Source organism: Piliocolobus tephrosceles, chromosome 6 (genome assembly GCF_002776525.5).
Source record: "Piliocolobus tephrosceles isolate RC106 chromosome 6, ASM277652v3, whole genome shotgun sequence".
NCBI classification, from domain to species: domain Eukaryota; kingdom Metazoa; phylum Chordata; class Mammalia; order Primates; family Cercopithecidae; genus Piliocolobus; species Piliocolobus tephrosceles.
The window spans coordinates 145,125,927-145,144,279 of NC_045439.1; the positions used below are offsets into that span (position 1 = coordinate 145,125,927).

General features: G+C 38.3%; 1 protein-coding gene across 7 annotated transcripts in view; it reads right to left on the bottom strand.

Moving 5' to 3' along the window:
* MYO9A (myosin IXA) overlaps positions 1-18,353 on the bottom strand; it is a 312,565-nt gene that overhangs the window by 34,270 nt on the left and 259,942 nt on the right. For all 7 annotated transcript variants that reach the window (XM_031935820.1, XM_023220687.2, XM_023220686.2 and 4 more), the window contains one exon: positions 16,259-16,320. In XM_031935820.1, the coding sequence (XP_031791680.1) occupies positions 16,259-16,320 (62 nt within the window). The remainder of the gene's footprint in view (positions 1-16,258; positions 16,321-18,353) is intronic.

Genomic DNA, 18,353 nt, shown 5'->3' on the forward strand with positions numbered 1-18,353 from the left:
TATCTATCTATCTATCTATCTATCTATCTATCTATCTATCTATCTATCTATCTATCTATTATTTATGACAGAGTCTCTCTCTGTCACCCAGGCTGGAGTGCAATGATGCGATCTCAACTCTCTGCAACCTCCGCTTCCCAGGTTCCAGCGATTCTCATGCGTCAGCCTCCCGAGTAGCTGGGACTACAGGTGCGTGCCACCACGCCCAGCTGATATTTGTAGTTTTAGTACACACGGGGTTTCATCATGTTGGCCAGGCTGGTCTCAAACTCCTGTCCTCAAGCGATCTGCCCGCCTTGGCCTCCCAAAGTGCTGGGATTACAGGTGTGAGCCACTGTGTCCGGCCAATATCATACTTTATTAACCTATAGTTTACTTTATAGTCTATGTGACTGCCACAGAACAGCTTACCCTTAAGACTATTTGAAGTAATTCACTGAAAAGAAAAATGGCAGGTATTATCTTTGAGACTGAAAATTGTTTCGCAAATCTGTCTTTCCTTCTCCTGCACCATTATCCTTCCCTAACTGTATATTCCATTTTCTTCTTTAACCTGCATCCAACCAGTTGCCAAGTCAATCAGTTCATTGTCTCTATTTTTTCCTTTGTAAGTGTCATCACCTCAGCTCAAAACTGTATCACTAACCAATTAGACTACTTCAACAGTGTCTTGGCCAGTTTTCCCCATATTCATATTTCCCCTTTTAAAATATTCTATAGTATATATAATCTGTTTTATTATCCTCAAAAACCTTTAGTGGCTAATTAGTATATAGCAAACTAAAGTACAAACATTCTTGAGTCTCATACTCAAGAACTTACGTGAACTGATTCTAATTTCTACTTTCCAGCCTTACATTCATAAATTTGTTATTTATGTGTTAGGTACCAAGAAAACAAAATCAAGGCCTTCTGCTTAAGACTAGTAGTGTTAGGCCCAGAGCCACTGCTCACACCTGTAATCCCAGCATTTTGGGAGGCCGAGGCAGGTGGATCACCTAAGGTCAGGAGTTCAAGCCCAGCCTGGCCCATATGGGGAAACCCCATCTCTACTAAAAATATAAAAATTAGCCAGGCATGGAGCAGGTGCCTGTAATCCCAGCTACTCAGGAGGCTGAGGCAGGAGAATTACTTGAACACAGGAAGCAGGATTGCAGTGAGCCAAGATCACGCCACTGTACTCCAGCCTGGGTGAGAAGAGCAAAACTGTCTCAAAAGAAAAAGAGTTAGTGTGTGAAGATAAGTAAAATTATAAATAGATTTATTAAGTATTATGGAACCACAGAAGAGAGATAGCTAGATCAGGAAAGACTGGGCTGGATAACAAACAACTAATGATCTTGAAAAGACCTGATGTTAAACCTTAGTGTTGGAAAGCAAGTAATAGATAAGTAAAGAAAGCAGGATCTTTTAGGCACAGGAAATAAAAAACTACAAAGTTGGGCAGAGCAAAGTAGCTACAGAAAGGAAGCCACCAGATAATTTTAAATAAGGGATGGCATAATAAGTTTATTAGTTTGTATCAGTATTATCAGGATTATTTTGCATCAGAGTATGCAGAGTATGCAGAGTACATAGAGTATTTGTATCTACATACTCTGCATTCCAGCACTTAATTCTTAGAGCATTAATTTCATGTCTATTTTGACATATGTTAAATTTCAGAGACAACATCTCTGAAAAGCATTTCCAAGTCTGAGGCAGAATGGACACAATCTTGGAATATTTAGAGGATGTATATTAAAAGTTTTGCCTTGTCACTACGTGAACTTGGCTAGGTTATTCACATTTGCAACAGAAATACCTCCTTTCTACTTCAGAGGTTGTTGTAAAGATTAAGTTGAACATATACAGCATGACAACCTGGTATATGTCAAATACTGAAAAAATTATTATAGAAATAGAATAGAATAAGGCTTGCTGTAATGATTAAATTTTAGCCAAATGTTTTCCTAATGCTGGGACGCAGATGTGCAAATACATATTCTGTTTATTTAAATTCCTATGGTATTAGAAATGTTATAACTTGTGAAAGCAAAATAACAAAATATTTTTAGGTATTAAACAAAAACTTATAAAATATTTGATTTGAAACTAATCTAAAGCAAACATGCTAGAATATTCTATTTCTTGAAATGAAGAGACAAATTAATTTTACTTTTTTCAATGGAAAAAAATTTAATTCTGAGTACTTTTCTAAAAATATATTTTAATAGTTTTTGTTTCATAGTTATTTTTCATTTAAACTAACTTCATGAGTATTTTAAATAAAATCTTTATGGAGCTATGACATACACACATTGCAAGTTACAGCTTAAAGGATTTTCACAAAGACCCAAATTAAGAAACAAATATTACCAACAGTTTAAAATTCCCCTAGGTCTCTTCCAGCCACCATGCCCTTTACCCTTCACAAATAACCAGTATCTGTACTTCTGTCACTAAAAATTAGTTTTACCTGCTTTTGGATGTTATGTAAATGGAAAAACACAGTATGTGCACCAAGAGTTAGTTTAATCTATTTTTGAACTTGGTTTAAATGTACTCTTTTGTCTCTAACTTGCAGTCAACATTATGTTTGCATCAATAAATTTTTTTCTTTTGCACTTTTTACATTAATATTATTGATATGTAAAAGTACATAAAAGTACATGTAAACATAACAGTTTGAAAATGATGCAAAGCAAGTTAGAATACAATACCTAGGTAATTAACAATACAAAGATATTAATTTTGCACCTGTTCTAATTTGCTCTATGACATACAACTGATAATTTTTAATTGATTTAAGTTCTGACTTTCTTTTGAATACCTAGGGTCAAGATTTGATTTTAAGGCTTTAATGAAAATTGTTTAATAGATTTTTTTTATTATAAGTTCTAGGGTACATATGCAGAACGTGCAGGTTTATTACATAGGTATACATGTGCCATGTTGGTTTGCTGCACCCATCAACTCATCATTTACATTAGGTATTTCTCCTAATGCTATCCCCTCTCCCAGGCCCCCACCCTCCAACAGGCCCCGGTGTGTGATTTTCCCAACCCTCTGTCCAAGTGTTCTCATTGTTCAATTCCCACCTGTGAGTGAGAACATGCAGTGTTTGGTTTTCTGTCCTTGTGATAGTTTGCTGAGAATGACGGTTTCCAGCTTCATCCACGTCCCTGCAAAGGACATGAATTAATCCTTTCTTTATGGCTGCATAGTATTCCATGATGTATATGTGCCACATTTTCTTAATCCAGTCTATCACTGATGGACATTTGGGTTGGTTCCAAGTCTTTGCTATTATGAGTAGTGCCACAACAAACATATGTAAGCATGTGTCTTTATAGTAGCATGATTTATAATCCTCTGGGTATATACTCAGTAAAGGGGTCGCTGGGTCAAATGGAATGTCTAGTTCTAGATCCTTGAGGAACTGCCACACTGTTTTCCACAATGGTTGAACTAATTTACATGCTCATCAACAGTGTAAAAGCATTCCTATTTCTCCACATCCTCTCCAGCCAGCATCTTTTGTTTCCTGACTTTTTAATGACTGCCATTCTAACTGGCATGAGATAGTATCTCATTGTGGTTTTAATTTGCATTTCTCTGATGACCAGTGATGATGAGTATTTTTTCATGTGTCTGTTGGCTGCATAAATGGCTTCTTTTGAGAACTGTCTGTGCATATCCTTTGCCTACTTTTTGATGGGGTTTTTTTCTTGTAAATTTGTTTAAGTTCTTTGTAGATTCTGGGTATGAGCCCTTTGTCAGATGGGTAGATTGCAAAAATTTTCTCCCATTCTGTAGGTTGCCTGTTTACTCTGATGGTAATTTATTTTGCTCTGCAGACGCTCTTTAGTTTAATTAGACCCCATTGGTCTATTTTGGCTTTTGTTGCCATTGCTTTTTGTGTTTTAGTCATGAAGTTGTTGCCCACGCCTACGTCCTGAATGGTATTGCCTAGGTTTTCTTCTAGGGTTTTTATGGTTTTAGGTCTAACATTTAAGTCTTTAATCCATCTTGAATTAATTTTTGTTTAAGGTGTAAGGAAGGGATCCAGTTTCAGCTTTCTACATGTGGCTAGCCAGTTTTCCCAGCACCATTTATTAAATAGGGAATCCTTTCCTCATTTCTTGTTTCTGTCACGTTTGTCAAAGATCAGATGGTTGTAGATGTGTGGTGTTACTTCTGTGGCCACTGTTCTGTTCCATTGGTCTATATATGTGTTTTGATACCAGTACCATGCTGTTTTGGTTATTGTAGCCTTATAATACAGTTTGAAGTCAGGTAGTGTGATGCCGCCAGCTTTGTTCCTTTTGCTTAGGATTGTCTTGGCTATGCGGGCTCCTTTTTGGTTCCATATGAACTTTAAGGTAGTTTTTTCCAATTCTGTGAAGAAAGTCATTGGTAGCCTGAAGGGGATAGCACTGAATCTATAAATTATCTTGGGCAGTATGGCCATTTTCACAATATTGATTCTTCCTATCCATGAGCATGGAATGTTCTTCCATTTGTTTGTGTCCTCTTTTATTTCCTTGAGCAGTGGTTTGTAGTTCTCCTTGAAGAGGTCCTTCACGTCCCTTGTAAGTTGGTTTCCTAGGTATTTTATTCTCTTGGTAGCAATTGTGAATGGGAGTTCACTCATGATTTGGCTCTCTGTTTGTCTGTTATTGGTGTATAGGAAAGCTTGTGATTTTTGCACATTGATTCTTGTATCCTGAGACATTGCTGAAGTTGCTTATCAGCTTAAAATTTGCGGCTGAGATGATGGAGTTTTCTAAATATACAATCATGTCATCTGCGAACAGGGACAATTTGACTTCCTCTTTTCCTAACTGAATACCCTTTATTTCTTTCTCTTGCCTGATTGCGCTGGCCAAAAATTCCAACACTATGTCAAAAAGGAGTGGTGAGAGAGGGCATCCCTGTCTTGTGCCGGTTTTCAAAGGGAATGCTTCCAGCTTTTGCCCATTCAGTATGATATTGGCTTTGTCATAAACAGCTCTTATTATTTTGAGATATGTTCCATCAACACCTAGTTTATTGAGAGATTTAGCACAAAGTGCTATTGAATTTTGTCAAAGGCCTTTTCTGCATTTATTGAGATAATCATGTGGTTTTTGTCTTTGATTCTGTTTATGTGATGAATTACATTTATTGATTTGCATATACTGAACCAGCCTTGCATCCCAGGGATGAAGCCAACTTGATCATGGTGAGTAAGCTTTTTGATGTGCTGCTGGATTCAGCTTGCCAGTATTTTATTAAGGATTTTTGCATCGATGTTCATCAGGGATATTGGTCTAAAATTCTCTTTTTCTTGTTGTGTCTCTGCCAGGCTTGGGTATCAGGATGATGCTGGTCTCATAAAATGAGTTAGGGAGGATTCCCTCTTTTTCTGTTGATTGGAATAGTTTCAGAAGGAATGGTACCAGCCCCTCTTTGTACCTCTGGTAGAATTTGGCTGTGAATCCGTCTGGTCTGGGACTTTTTTTGGTTGGTAGACTATTAATGATTGCCTCAATTTCAGAGCCTGTTATTGGTCTATTCAGAGATTCAACTTCCTCCTGGTTTAGTCTTGGGAGGGTGTATGTATCCAGGAATTTGCCCATATCTTCTAGATTTTCTAGGTCATTTGCATAGAGGTGTTTATAGTAATCTCTGATGGTAGTCTCCATTTCTGTGGGATCGGTGGTGATACCCCGTATCATTTTTTATTGCATCTATTTGATTCTTCTCTCTTTTCTTATTAGTCTTGCTAGCGATTTATCAATTTTGTTGATCTTTTCAAAAAATCAGTTTCTGGATTCAATGATTTTTTCAAGTGTTTTTTGTGTCTCTATCTCCTTCAGTTCTGCTCTAATATTAGTTACTTTTTGCCTTCTGCTAGCTTTTGAATTTGTTTGCTCTTGCCTCTCTAGTTCTTTTTTTTTTTTTTTTTTTGAGACGGAGTCTCGCTCTGTCGCCCAGGCTGGACTGCAGTGGCCGGATCTCAGCTCACTGCAAGCTCCGCCTCCCGGGTTCACGCCATTCTCCTGCCTCAGCCTCCCGAGTAGCTGGGACTACAGGCGCCCGCCAGCTCGTCCGGCTAGATTTTTGTATTTTTTAGTAGAGACGGGGTTTCACTGTGTTAGCCAGGATGGTCTCAATCTCCTGACCTCGTGATCCGCCTGTCTCGGCCTCCCAAAGTGCTGGGATTACAGGCTTGAGCCACCCTCTAGTTCTTTTAATTGTGATGTTAGGGTGTTGATTTTAGAATATTCCTGCTTTCTCCTGTGGGCGTTTAGTGCTATAAATTTCCCTCTACATACTGCTTTAAATGTGTCTCAGAGATTCTGGTACATTGTGTCTTTGTTCTCATTGGTTTCAAAGAACACTTTTATTTCTTCCTTCATTTCGTTATTTACCCAGTAGTCATTCAGGAGTAGGTTGTTGCGTTTCCATGTAGTTGTGTGGTTTTGAGTGAGTTTCTTAATCCTGAGTTCTAACTTGATCGACAGTTTGTTGTGATTTCTGTTCTTTTACATTTGCTGAGGAGTGCTTTACTTCCAACTATGTGGTCAATTTTAGAATAAGTGCAATGTGGTCCTGAGAAGAATGTATATTCTGTTGATTTGGGGTGGAGAGTTCTGTAGATGTCTATTAGGTCCACTTGGTGCAGAGCTGAGTTCAAGTCCTGGATATTCTTTGTTAACCTTCCGTCTCGTTGATCTAATACTGACAGTGTGGTGTTACAGTCTCCAATTATTATTGTGTGGGAGTCTAAGTCTCTTTTTAGGTCTCTTAGGACTTGCTTTATGAATCTGGGTGCTCCTGTATTGGGTGCATATATATTTAGGATAGTTAGCTCTCCTTGTTGAATTGATCCCTTTACCATTATGTAATGGCCTTCTTTGTCTCTTTTGATCTTTGTTGGCTTAAAGTCTGTTTTATCAGAGACTAGGATTGCAACCCCTGCTTTGTGTTTGTTTTTGTTTTTTGTTTTTTGGTTTCCATTTGCTTGGCAGATCTTCCTCCATCCCTTTATTTTGAGCCTATGTGTGTCTCTGCACATGAGATGGGTCTCCTGAATACAGCACACTGATGGGTCTTGACTCTATCCAATTTGCCAGTCTGTGTCTTTTAATTGGGGCATTTAGCCCGTTTACATTTAAGGTTAATATTGTTATGTGTGAATTTGATCCTGTCATTATGATGTTAGTTGGTTATTTTGTCTGTTAATTGATGCAATTTCTTCATAGCATTGATGGTCTTTACAGTTTGGCATGTTTTTGCAGTGGCTGGTATCACTTATTCCTTTCCATGTTTAGTGCTTCCTTTAGGAGCTCTTGTAAGGCAGGCCTGGTGGTGACAAAATCCCTCAGCATTTGCTTGTCTGTAAAGGATTTTATTTCTCCTTCACTTTTGAAGCACTTTTGAAGTTTGGCTGGATATGAAATTCTGGGTTGAAAATTCTTTTCTTTAAGAATGTTGAATATTGGGCCCCACTCTCTTCTTTCTGGCTTGTAGGGTTTATGCAGAGAGATCTGCTGTTAGTTAGTCTGATGGGCTTCCCTTTGTGGGTAACCCAACCTTTCTCTCTGGCTGCCCTTAATACTCTTTCCTTCATTTCAACCTTAGTGAATCTGACAATTACGTGTCTTGGGGTTGCTCTTCTTGAGGAGTATCTTTGTGGTGTTCTCCATATTTCCTGAATTTGAATGTTGGCCTGCCTTGCTAGGATGGGGAAGTTCTCCTGGAAAACATTCTGAAGAGTGTTTTCCAACTTGGTTCCATTCTCCCCATTGCTTTCAGTACACCAAACGTAGATTTGGTCTTTTCACATAGTCCCATCTTTCTTGGAGGCTTTGTTCCTTTCTTTTCATTCTGTTTTCTCTAATCTTGTCTTCTCGCTTTATTTCATTAATTTCATCTGCAATCACTGATATCCTTTCTTCTACTTGATCGAATCAGTTATTGAAGCTTGTGCATGCGTCACGAAGTTCTTGTGCCATGGTTTTCAGCTCCATCAGGTCATTTAAGGTCTTCTCTACACTGTTTATTCTAGTTAGCCATTCGTCTAACCTTTTTTCAAGGTTTTTAGCTTCCTTGTGATGGGTCAGAACACGCTCCTTTAGCTCAGAGAATTTTGTTATTACTGACCTTCTGAAGTCTACTTCTGTCAACTTGTGAAAGTCATTCTCCATCTAGCTTTGTTCTGTTGCTGGCGAGGAGCTGCAATCCTTTGGAAGAGAAGAGGCGCTCTGGTTTTTAGAATTTTCAACTTTTCTGCTCTGGTTTCTCCTCATCTTTGTGGTTTTATCTGCCTTTGGTCTTTGATGTTGGTCACCTACTGATGGGGTTTTGGTGTGGATTTCGTTTTTGTTAATGTTGATGATATTCCTTTCCATTTGTTAGTTTTCCTTCTAACAGTCAGGTCCCTCAGCTACAGGTCTGTTGGAATTTGCTGGAGGTCCACTCCAGATCCTGTTTGCCTGGGTATCACCAGCAGAGGCTGCAGAACAGCAAATATTGCAGAACAGCAAATATTGCTGCCTAATCCTTCCTCTGGAAGCTTCGACCCAGAGAGGCACCCGCCTGTATGAAGTGTCTGTCGGCCCCTACTGGAAGGTGTGTCCCAGTTAGGCTACACAGGAGTCAGGGACCCACTTGAGGAGTCAGTCTGTCCGTTCTCAGAGCTCAAACACCATGCTGGGAGAACCACTGCTCTCTTCAGAGCAGTCAGACAGGAACGTTTAAGTCTGCAGAAGTTTCTGCTGCCATCTGTTTAGCTATGTCCTGCCCACAGAGGTGGAGTCTAGAGGCAGTAGGCCTTGCTGAGTTGTGGAGGGCTCCAACCAGTTAGAGCCTCCTGGCCACTTTGTTTACCTACTCAAGCCTCAGCAATGGCGGACGCCCCTCCCCCTGCCAGGTTGCAGCCTCGCAGGTCTATCCCACTGCTGTGCTAGCAGTGAACAAGGTTCTGTGGGCGTGGGACCCGCCAAGCCAGGCACGGGAGAGAATCTCCTGGTCTGCTGGTTGCTAAGACTGTGTGAAAAACACAGTATTTGGGTGGAAGTGCCCTGTTTTTCCAGGTACAGTCTGTAACGGTTTCCCTTGGCTAGGAAAGGGAAATCCCCCAACCCCTTGTGCTTCCTGGGTGAGGCAATGCCCTGCCCTGCTTCGGCTCGCCCTCCGTGGGCTGCACCCACTGTCCAGCCAGTCCTAATGAGAGGAATCAGGTACGTCAGTTGGAAATGCAGAAATCACCCATCTTCTGCATGAGTATCAATAGTTTAATCTCATTACTAGACTTTATTCCATTATATAAAGACAGTATATTTTATATATTCATTCTACTGATAATAGACACGTTTCTTCTAAGTTTCGGTATGTTTCATATAATGTTGATATTGTGCTTTGGCACAAATACATACATATATCTGTTGGGTATATGTCTTGCAGGGGTATTGCTGAGTCATGAGAAATGCTTATGCTTAAAAGGTTTGATAGATACTACGAAATAATTTAAAGAGTGTATTGGCCAACCTACACTCCTACCAGCAATGTATTAAAAGTTTTGTTTTCCGTTTTCGTCATTCAAATGAGTATATGATATATCTCACTGTGTTTTAATTTGCATGTTCCTGATGATTGGTGATGCTGGAGACCTTTTTGTATGTTTTTGGTTATGTAGAAATCCAGTTTTGGCCAGGCATAGTGGCTCATGACTGTAGTAATCCCAACACTTTGGGAGGCCTAGGGAGACAGATTGCTTGAGCCCAAAAGTTCAAGTCTAGCCTGAGCAACATGGTAAAACTCTGTTTCTACTAAGAATACAAAAAAATTAGCCAGGCATGGTGGTGCACACATGTAGTCCCAGCAACTGAGGAGGCTGAGGTGGGAGGATCACTTGAGCTCAGGTAGTCAAGGCTGCAGTGAGCCAAGATTATTATTAATATTTTTTTTTGAGACGGAGTCTCGCTCTGTCGCCCAGGCTGGACTGCAGTGGCCGGATCTCAGCTCACTGCAAGCTCTGCCTCCCGGGTTTACGCCTGCCTCAGCCTCCCGAGTAGCTGGGACTACAGGCGCCCGCCACCTCGTCCGGCTAGTTTTTTGTATTTTTTAGTAGAGACGGGGTTTCACTGGGTTAGCCAGGATGGTCTCCATCTCCTGACCTCGTGATCCGCCCGTCTCCGCCTCCCAAAGTGCTGGGATTACAGGCTTGAGTCACCGCGCCTGGCTTGAGCCAAGATTATACCATTACACTCCAGCCTGGACAACCTGTGTCAAAAAAAAAAAAAAAAAAGGAAAAGAAAAGAAAAGAGAAATCTACTTTTGTGAAGTACATTTGCTCAGTTTTTTACAGAGATGAAAATTGTCTTTGCTACTGATCTGTGGATGCTTTTTATGTATTTTAGATCCAAGCTCTCTCTATATACATATACATCCATCCATATATATATATCTTCTGTGATTTTTTGAATAATGAATGAGTTTTGAATTTTACCCAATACTTTTCCTGTATTTACTGAGATGATTATTCTTTTATTTGTACAATGTAGTAAATCATTCATTAATTTTTGAATGGTAAATCAACCTTGCATTTACGGAATGAGGTATTATCATTTTTTATAGATCACTGGATTCAATGTACTAATAATACTTTAAGACTTTCACAACTATGCTTATGAGATATGACTTGCAATTTTCTGTTATTACAGTATCCTTTATGTTTGACTTGAAGGTTTCACTGTTCTCATAAGCCAAGTTGGGAAAAAAAGTTATGATACATTCTTTTACCATTTCTCTGAAAGAGTTTATAAAAAGATTTGTGTTATTGCTTCCTTAAATATGTGGAAGTATTCAATGGTGAAATGGGCCTGGAGATGTCTTTGTGAGATTTTAAACTACAAATTTTATTTTAATAGATTTTAGTCAGATTTCTTACTTCTTGAGTTAGTTTAACTGAGTTGTGTTTTCAAATGAGTTTGTCCAATTGATCTTAATTATCAAATTTATTGGTATCAATTTATCCATAACAGCCTTTTTTTTTAAAAAAAAAAAAAAAAAGAAGGAGTCTTGCTCTTTCGCCCAGGCTGGAGTGCAATGGCGCAATCTCGGCTCACTGCAACCTCTGCCTCCCAGGTTCAAGTGATTCTCCTGCCTCAGCCTCCCGAGTAGCTGGGAGTACAGGCGCATGCCACCATGTCTGGCTAATTTTTGGTGTTTTAGTAGAGATGGGGTTTCACTGTGGTTAGCCAGGATGGTCTTGATCTCCTGACCTTGTGATCCACCTGCCTTGGGGTATCCTTTTAATCTGTGCAGTATCTGCAGTGATATCCACATTTTTATTCTTGATATTGACAATTTCTGCTTTTGAAAAAAATTTTTTTTCTTGATTATTGTTTCTTGCTTACTTATTTTTTAAATTCTTTTCCAGGAGCCAAAATTTGGCATTGCAGATTTTCCTCTACTGTACAAATGATCTCGATTTCATTTATTTCTTTATTATTGTCTTCCTTCCACTGTCTTGAGTTTTTGGAGGTTTTTCCTACCTTCTTGAGATGAAAGTTAAGATCATTTCCAAACCTGCTCACTTTCTAATGTATGCACTTAAAAGTGTTTTTCTCTTAGAATAATTTTAACTGTACTCCATATATTTTGTTATATCATACTCATTACCATTTAGTTCAAAATGTTTTTCCACTTTTATTGTAATTTAGAAATATGCTGCTTAATTTCTAAACATTTGAGAATTGTCCACTTATCTTTTTGTTCATTTACAGCTCAATTCCACTGTGGTCAAAGAACATACTACCGATACTTTCAATCCATTGAAATTTACAGGGACTAGCTCCATGGTTCAGCACATGATTAATTTTATCAAATGTTTCACATGCACTGGAAAAGAATGTGCATTTAGCAGTTGTAGGACATAGAGTTTAATATATGCCAATTACATCAAATTTTTCTAATCACTTGTATCCTTCCAAATTTGTCTTCCAGATACTGAAACTAAATATTAGAGGCTTATAATGTTAGAATTTTTATATTTCCCTGATGGTTTGACCCTTCATTATGATACACCTTTATTTGAAGTGATGCTTCTTGCCTTAAAGTACACTTTATAACATCTTTCTATTGGTTATTCTTTGCATGCCATCTATTTCTATCCTTTTGCTTTCAATCTTTCTATAGTTTTATATTTAAGTATGTCTCTTATGAATATCATATCATTTTTCAGTTGATTTTAACTTGGTCTCCTATTTGGAGCATTTACCCTTTTAACATTTAACGTGATAACCAATATATTTCCATCTATATCTGTCAATCTGCTATTTATTTTTTGTCAACCTGTTTTGTGTTTTTCTCTAATTTCTTACCTTCTTTTATAATACATTAATAAACTACTTTTGTTTTTCCACTTTATTGTCTTTATTAAAGTTATATATTCTTTTACTTGGTGGTTACTTTAGCAAATATTCACAAAATATTTAAGTCTAATATATTTTTAGCACGCTTACCAGTTTCCACATGACACAGAGACCTTAGAACATTCTGACTTCACTTAACCAATTGTTTTTGTGTTGTTGTCACGCATTTTAATTCTGTATACACTTTAAGCCCCACAAGACATTATGACTGTTTTCAGCCACTATACATTTATATTTATGCATATTATTTACTCTTTCTACTGCTCTTCATTCCTTCCTGTATTTCTGTTTACATCCGAGACCATTTTCCTTCTTTCTGGAGAACCTCCTTTAGTATTTCTTCTAGTGCAGGTCTGCTGGTGACAAATTCTGGTGCAGGTCTGCTGCTGAGTTTTTGTTTGAAAATGTCTTCACAACACTTTCACTTTTGAAGGGTATTTTCACTGGGTACAGAAATCTGGGTTGTCTTTATTTTTACACTAAAAGATAACAAGCCACTGTTTTCTTGGCTTCCATCACTTCTGTCCAGAATTCAGTTGTCAATTGTCAAGCAATTTCATTGCTCCTTTAGGTAATGCTTATTTCCTTCTGAATGCTTTTAAGAAATTTTTTTGTTTGTTTGGAGCACTGTACACATCTAGGTGTAGTTTTCTCTATATTTGTCCCACTTTAGGTTAAAAGGTTTTTATGAACCTGTGACTTGCTGTGTTGGCCATTATCTCTTAAAATGTTGCTTCTGCCTTGTTCTCCCTACTTTTTACCTGGACTCCAATTATATACATTTAAGGACCTTCATTCTTTCCCCTATGTCTCTGACATCTATTTCTGTATTTCTCCATTCTCTTTGCTCTCCATGCCTGGATATATCTACCAACCTATCTTTCGGTTCACCAAATTTCTCCTCTTTTTTTCTTGAGACAGGATTTTACTCTGTTACCAGGATGAAGTATAGTGGCATGCTCACAGCTCACTGAAGCCTCAACCTCCCAGGTTCAAGTGTTCCTCCTGCCGTGGTCTCCCTCGTAGTTGAGACTACAGGAATGTGCCAACATGCCCAACTGATTTTTGTATTTTTAGTAGAGATGGGGTTTCGTCGTGTTGCCCAAGCTGATCTTAAACTCCTGGGCTCAGGTGATCCACCCAACTTGGCCTCCCAAAGGGCTGAGATTACAGGCATAAGCCACCACGCCTGGCCCAAACTTCTCTTCTGCTATGACGATTAAACCTATATTTTTGGTTTATAATTTTTTTTTTTTTGAGACGGAGTCTCGCTCTGTTGCCCAGGCTGGAGTGCAGTGGCCAGATCTTGGCTCACTGCAAGCTCCGCCTCCCGGGTTTACGCCATTCTCCCGCCTCAGCCTCCCGAGTAGCTGGGACTACAGGCGCCCGCCACCTCGCCCGGCTAGTTTTTCGTATTTTTAGTAGAGATGGGGTTTCACTGTGTTAGCCAGGATGGTCTCGATCTCCTGATCTCATGATCCGCCCGTCTCGGCCTCCCAAAGTGCTAGGATTACAGGCTTGAGCCACCGTGCCCAGCCCTTAGTTTATAATTTTAACTCCATTTTGTATTTCCGGGATTTCCACTTGATTCTTTAAAAATATATATTTAAATATATACAGTTATCCCTTGGAGAATGGTTCCAGGACACCCTCCCTGCCCCCCACGGATACCAAAACCCAGGGATACTCAAGTCCTTTATATAAAATGGTGGTGTATCTACATATAACAGATATACTTCCTCCTGCATACTTCAAATCAGCCCTAGATTACTTATAATACCTAATATAATGCCTCACATTATTTTATTCTGTGGATTCAACGTAGTATTTAATACACAGAAAATTGAAGTTTTCCTTTTTGGAACTGTGTGCAATGTTTTTTCTCAATTACTTTTTTTTTTTTTTGAGATGGAGTCTTGCTCTGTCACCCAGGCTGGAGTGCAGTGGCAGGATCTCGGCTCACTGCAACCTCCGCCTCCTAGGTTCAAGCGATTCTCCTGCCTCAGCCTCCTGAGTAGCTGGGATTATAAGTGTCCACAAGTACACTCGGCTAATTTTTGTATTTTTTGTAGAGGGGGTTTCTCTGTTGGCCAGGCTGGTCTTGAACTCCTGATCTCAGGCGATCCGTCCACCTCAGCCTTCCAAAGTGCTGGGATTACAGGTATGAGCCACCATGTCTGGCCCCCAATTACTTTTGACTTGTAGTTGGTTAAATTCACAGATATGGAATCCATGGATATGGAGGGCCAACTGTATTTCAGTTCTTTGGCTAACTTCTCCATCTTTGTATCTATTATTTAAACATATTAATTAAAAATCCCTTAACATATGTATCTGGTAATTCACTAACTGGGTTATCTGTAAGTCTGTTGATATTGCCCACTGGTTTTTCTCTTAGTCTTATTTCTTTATGTCTGAGATTATATAGAAAAAAGTTACAGAGGCTCTGGATGATGTTACCTTTCTAGAGAGGCTTCACCCTATTCTTTCTGATGGGTGGCTTATTAGAAAAAGGAGCAGATCACCTTAATACACTCAAGGAGTGGCTCAAAGTTAGTTTGTAGTTTTTGTTAAGCTCAGTTTATCAGTAGTTTACCCCCATTCCTAGAGTGCACTTTTTCAGAGGTCTCATTGAGAGTCTACAGTATCGCCTAGGGCCCCTCTCTTCAAAGGGGGATACTATAACTCTAATTTTTCTCTCTTTAGCATTGAGAGACTGCAGAAAACTTCAGTCTTCTTTTCTGACTAACGTCTTAGACTCTAAGAATTCAAAAAAGAAAATGCCTTGAGTGGAAAACCTCTGAGTTTCAGGTCGCCTTCTGCAAATGACTGGATCATGGTCCCTCAAGTCCTGTCAGTCGCAGATTTCAACTTTTGTCTCTAAAGTCCTATGAGATTGCTAAATGCTCTGCTGGCTTCTCTGAATCTTAAATATGGCCTTCTGCGCAGAATATTGGTTTCTTGTCCTACAGCAAAAATTGAAAAATTTCCACTAGAAGAAAAAGATCTCACAGATCTAGATTCACTACTCTGCATTCTCTTCTCTCTAAAATCTAGTCTCCTAAGGTACAATTTCCCTGGGCAATTCCCTGATGCTTGCCAACAAACATTTTTAGTATTGGTCTGACACAAGCTACTTCATCTTAGCTGGAAGCAAATGTCTCACTCATATTCTTTGTATTTTAATTCTTGAATCAAATTTCTCTCTGTACTTTACCATGACTGGTCTACTGCAAACAACATGCACACACATTTATATTTCAGATTTACATGCTATTGTAACAACTGCCAGTATGTGATTAATGAACAAGAAAATGTTGTGATCATACATCAATAAAAGCCTGAATTTTTTTAAAAAAGATTACTTCCTTGAAACATGAGGTATCAAACAGTATGCGTACAGTATATTTTAGATCTCTGTGTACCCAAGAGATATATATAAAAACAACAACCATCCATGCTGGTGAATTTTGCTATTCATGTTTAAATTTGTTCATCTTTAATTGTAGCTTACTGCATTAAGGATAATTCCTAGGAAGATTTATGAGTGTTTAAGGAAGTATGAAACCTCAATGCAGTGTTCTTCAAATTGTGGCTTATGAAATTAATTTAGTAACTCACATATAGTAACAGTAAAGTAATTCTATGAAAATCAATTCAGTTTTGTACATATATCACCAAACGTGTGAACTGGATCATGGCATAAAACATATTTCTTACTGTGATTTGTGGTCAAAAAGTTTAAAAACCACTTTTCTGTAAAACTACCACAAAGGCCTTAATTTATTTCCATAAGGCACAAAAGACCAACAGGTCTGTTATCTATTACTGATAAGAAGATAATTTCTTACCTTTTTAGAGCACTTGGCTGTGGTTTTCAGACAGCATTTCTTATGGCAAGCATACTTGCATACTGAAAAATAGGTGAGGAATGCAACATTTTTAGAAGTCTGCACATCAATGATAAGAACTTATCAAGTATACTTTATTTTAGACTTACTTTTTTTCTTTAAATGTCAGACTGCTGTAATATGACATACATACTTTCTACAATGGTATAATTAAAAAGCATTTTAGCCCATTCTGTTTGGTATAATGACATTGAAAACATGATCAAAATTTCTAGCCACAGTCAATGAAAAAGCTTTTTGTTCTTTCAAAATTGCTCATCCTGCCCCTATGCCACACAGTACCACTCCCCAATAAATTCCAGCAGGATACTTATATTTGTGGTTTGATTCACAAATTAGTGTTCATGTTCCACCACATATATGCTCTACTACATACTAAAATCTCAGAAATGCCTAGTAAGAATCATTCCTATAGATAAGGAAGGCATTAATGTCAAAGACCCTTCCTGAAATGAAAACAAATTGGGTAACACAATAAGATACAAGAAAGGTCTTATTTATCATCTCTAAAGGTTCAGAATAGAGCTCTGAAGGACCAGAACATGAAGAATATTCAGTTGTGATTGGGAAGATGGGATAAAGAAAAGGTTCAGAGCTAAAATAATTTAGAGAAGTGGTGATAACCCAGGGTGGCTGGGCAGCTGGTGAACAGGAAGAGGTACATTGAGAGGAGGGTACTGAGAACACAGCTGCTTATTCATTTTGCTATACCAGCTCTGGCTTCTGTGTACCAATACCTGAATATCCTTTCTTGAGCTTGTAAAATATAACTTGTAGGCTTTTGAAGGCCAAGATCAAGTAAGGGAGGCCATGTCATTGTACTGGTGAAATCATCAGGATAACAACAAAGAAAGTTAGCTAAATCTATTAAAAAATCAAATCAGGCCAGGCACAGCGGCTCATGCCTATAATCCCAGCACTTTGGGAGGTTGTGGCGGGTGGATCACTTGAGGTCAGGAGTTCAAGACCAGCTTGACCAACATGGTAAAACCCTGTCTCTACTAAAAATACAAAAATTAGCTGGGCGTGGTGGTGGGCGCCTGTAATCCCAGCTACTCGGGAGGCTGAGGCAGGACAAGCACTTAAACCTGGGAGGCGAAGGTTGCAGTGAGCTGAGATTGTGCCACTGCACTCCAGCCTGGGCAACAAAGTTAGACTCCATCTCAAAAAAAAAAAAAAAATCAAACCAGCCCAAAAGAGTCATAAAAAAGAAAATCATTTAAATTTTTAGCTTTAAGTTACAGAAGAAACTAAACCTACAAGAATCATAGTTACACTAAAGAGTCAAATACATTTCAAACTACTTGCTATTTTCAGACTCATTATGATTTTTTAGACTACTGATAATAAAACCAAAGCAAAACTGCTGTTGAACCATGGAATATAGTAATAGTGGCAATTTTTCTGTGGCAAACTGCTGTCATACCGGATCCGGTCCTTTCCTGGTATTTGCTTCATTCAATTTTAGCCCACCAGTAAAAGCGAAGCTTCACAGAACTAATAATAGCACCAGAGCAGATGTATAAAATGAATGGAGGCTAAAGGTCCACTGTGAGCCAGACCAAGTTGATCTACAAAGAATCTCTACTCACATTTTAGGATTTATATATTTGTATATATATTTATATATATATTTATATGTGAAATAATATATATTATATAATATTTATATATTTTATACATTTATATTTTTCTACTGTAATCTGCTAAAAGGAATACAGTAGGAAACGTACCTTTCTGACTATAATCTAAGAATTTATTCATTTATCCATCCATCCACCCATCTGTAGGTCTATCTAACCAACAAATATTTATTAAAACTTACCATGTGCCATCACTGTTTTAGGCACTGATGATATATATTTTTAAAAAAAGACAAATAAGTGTCCTGACCTACAGAGCATATATTTTAGAGGCACAGACTGAAAAACAAGAAAACAAATACTTAATATAATTTTGAGTGGTAATGAGTTCTATGAAGACTATTAAGTCTGAGTAAAAGAATAGACAATTTTGGGGGGTGGGGAGCGGGCGC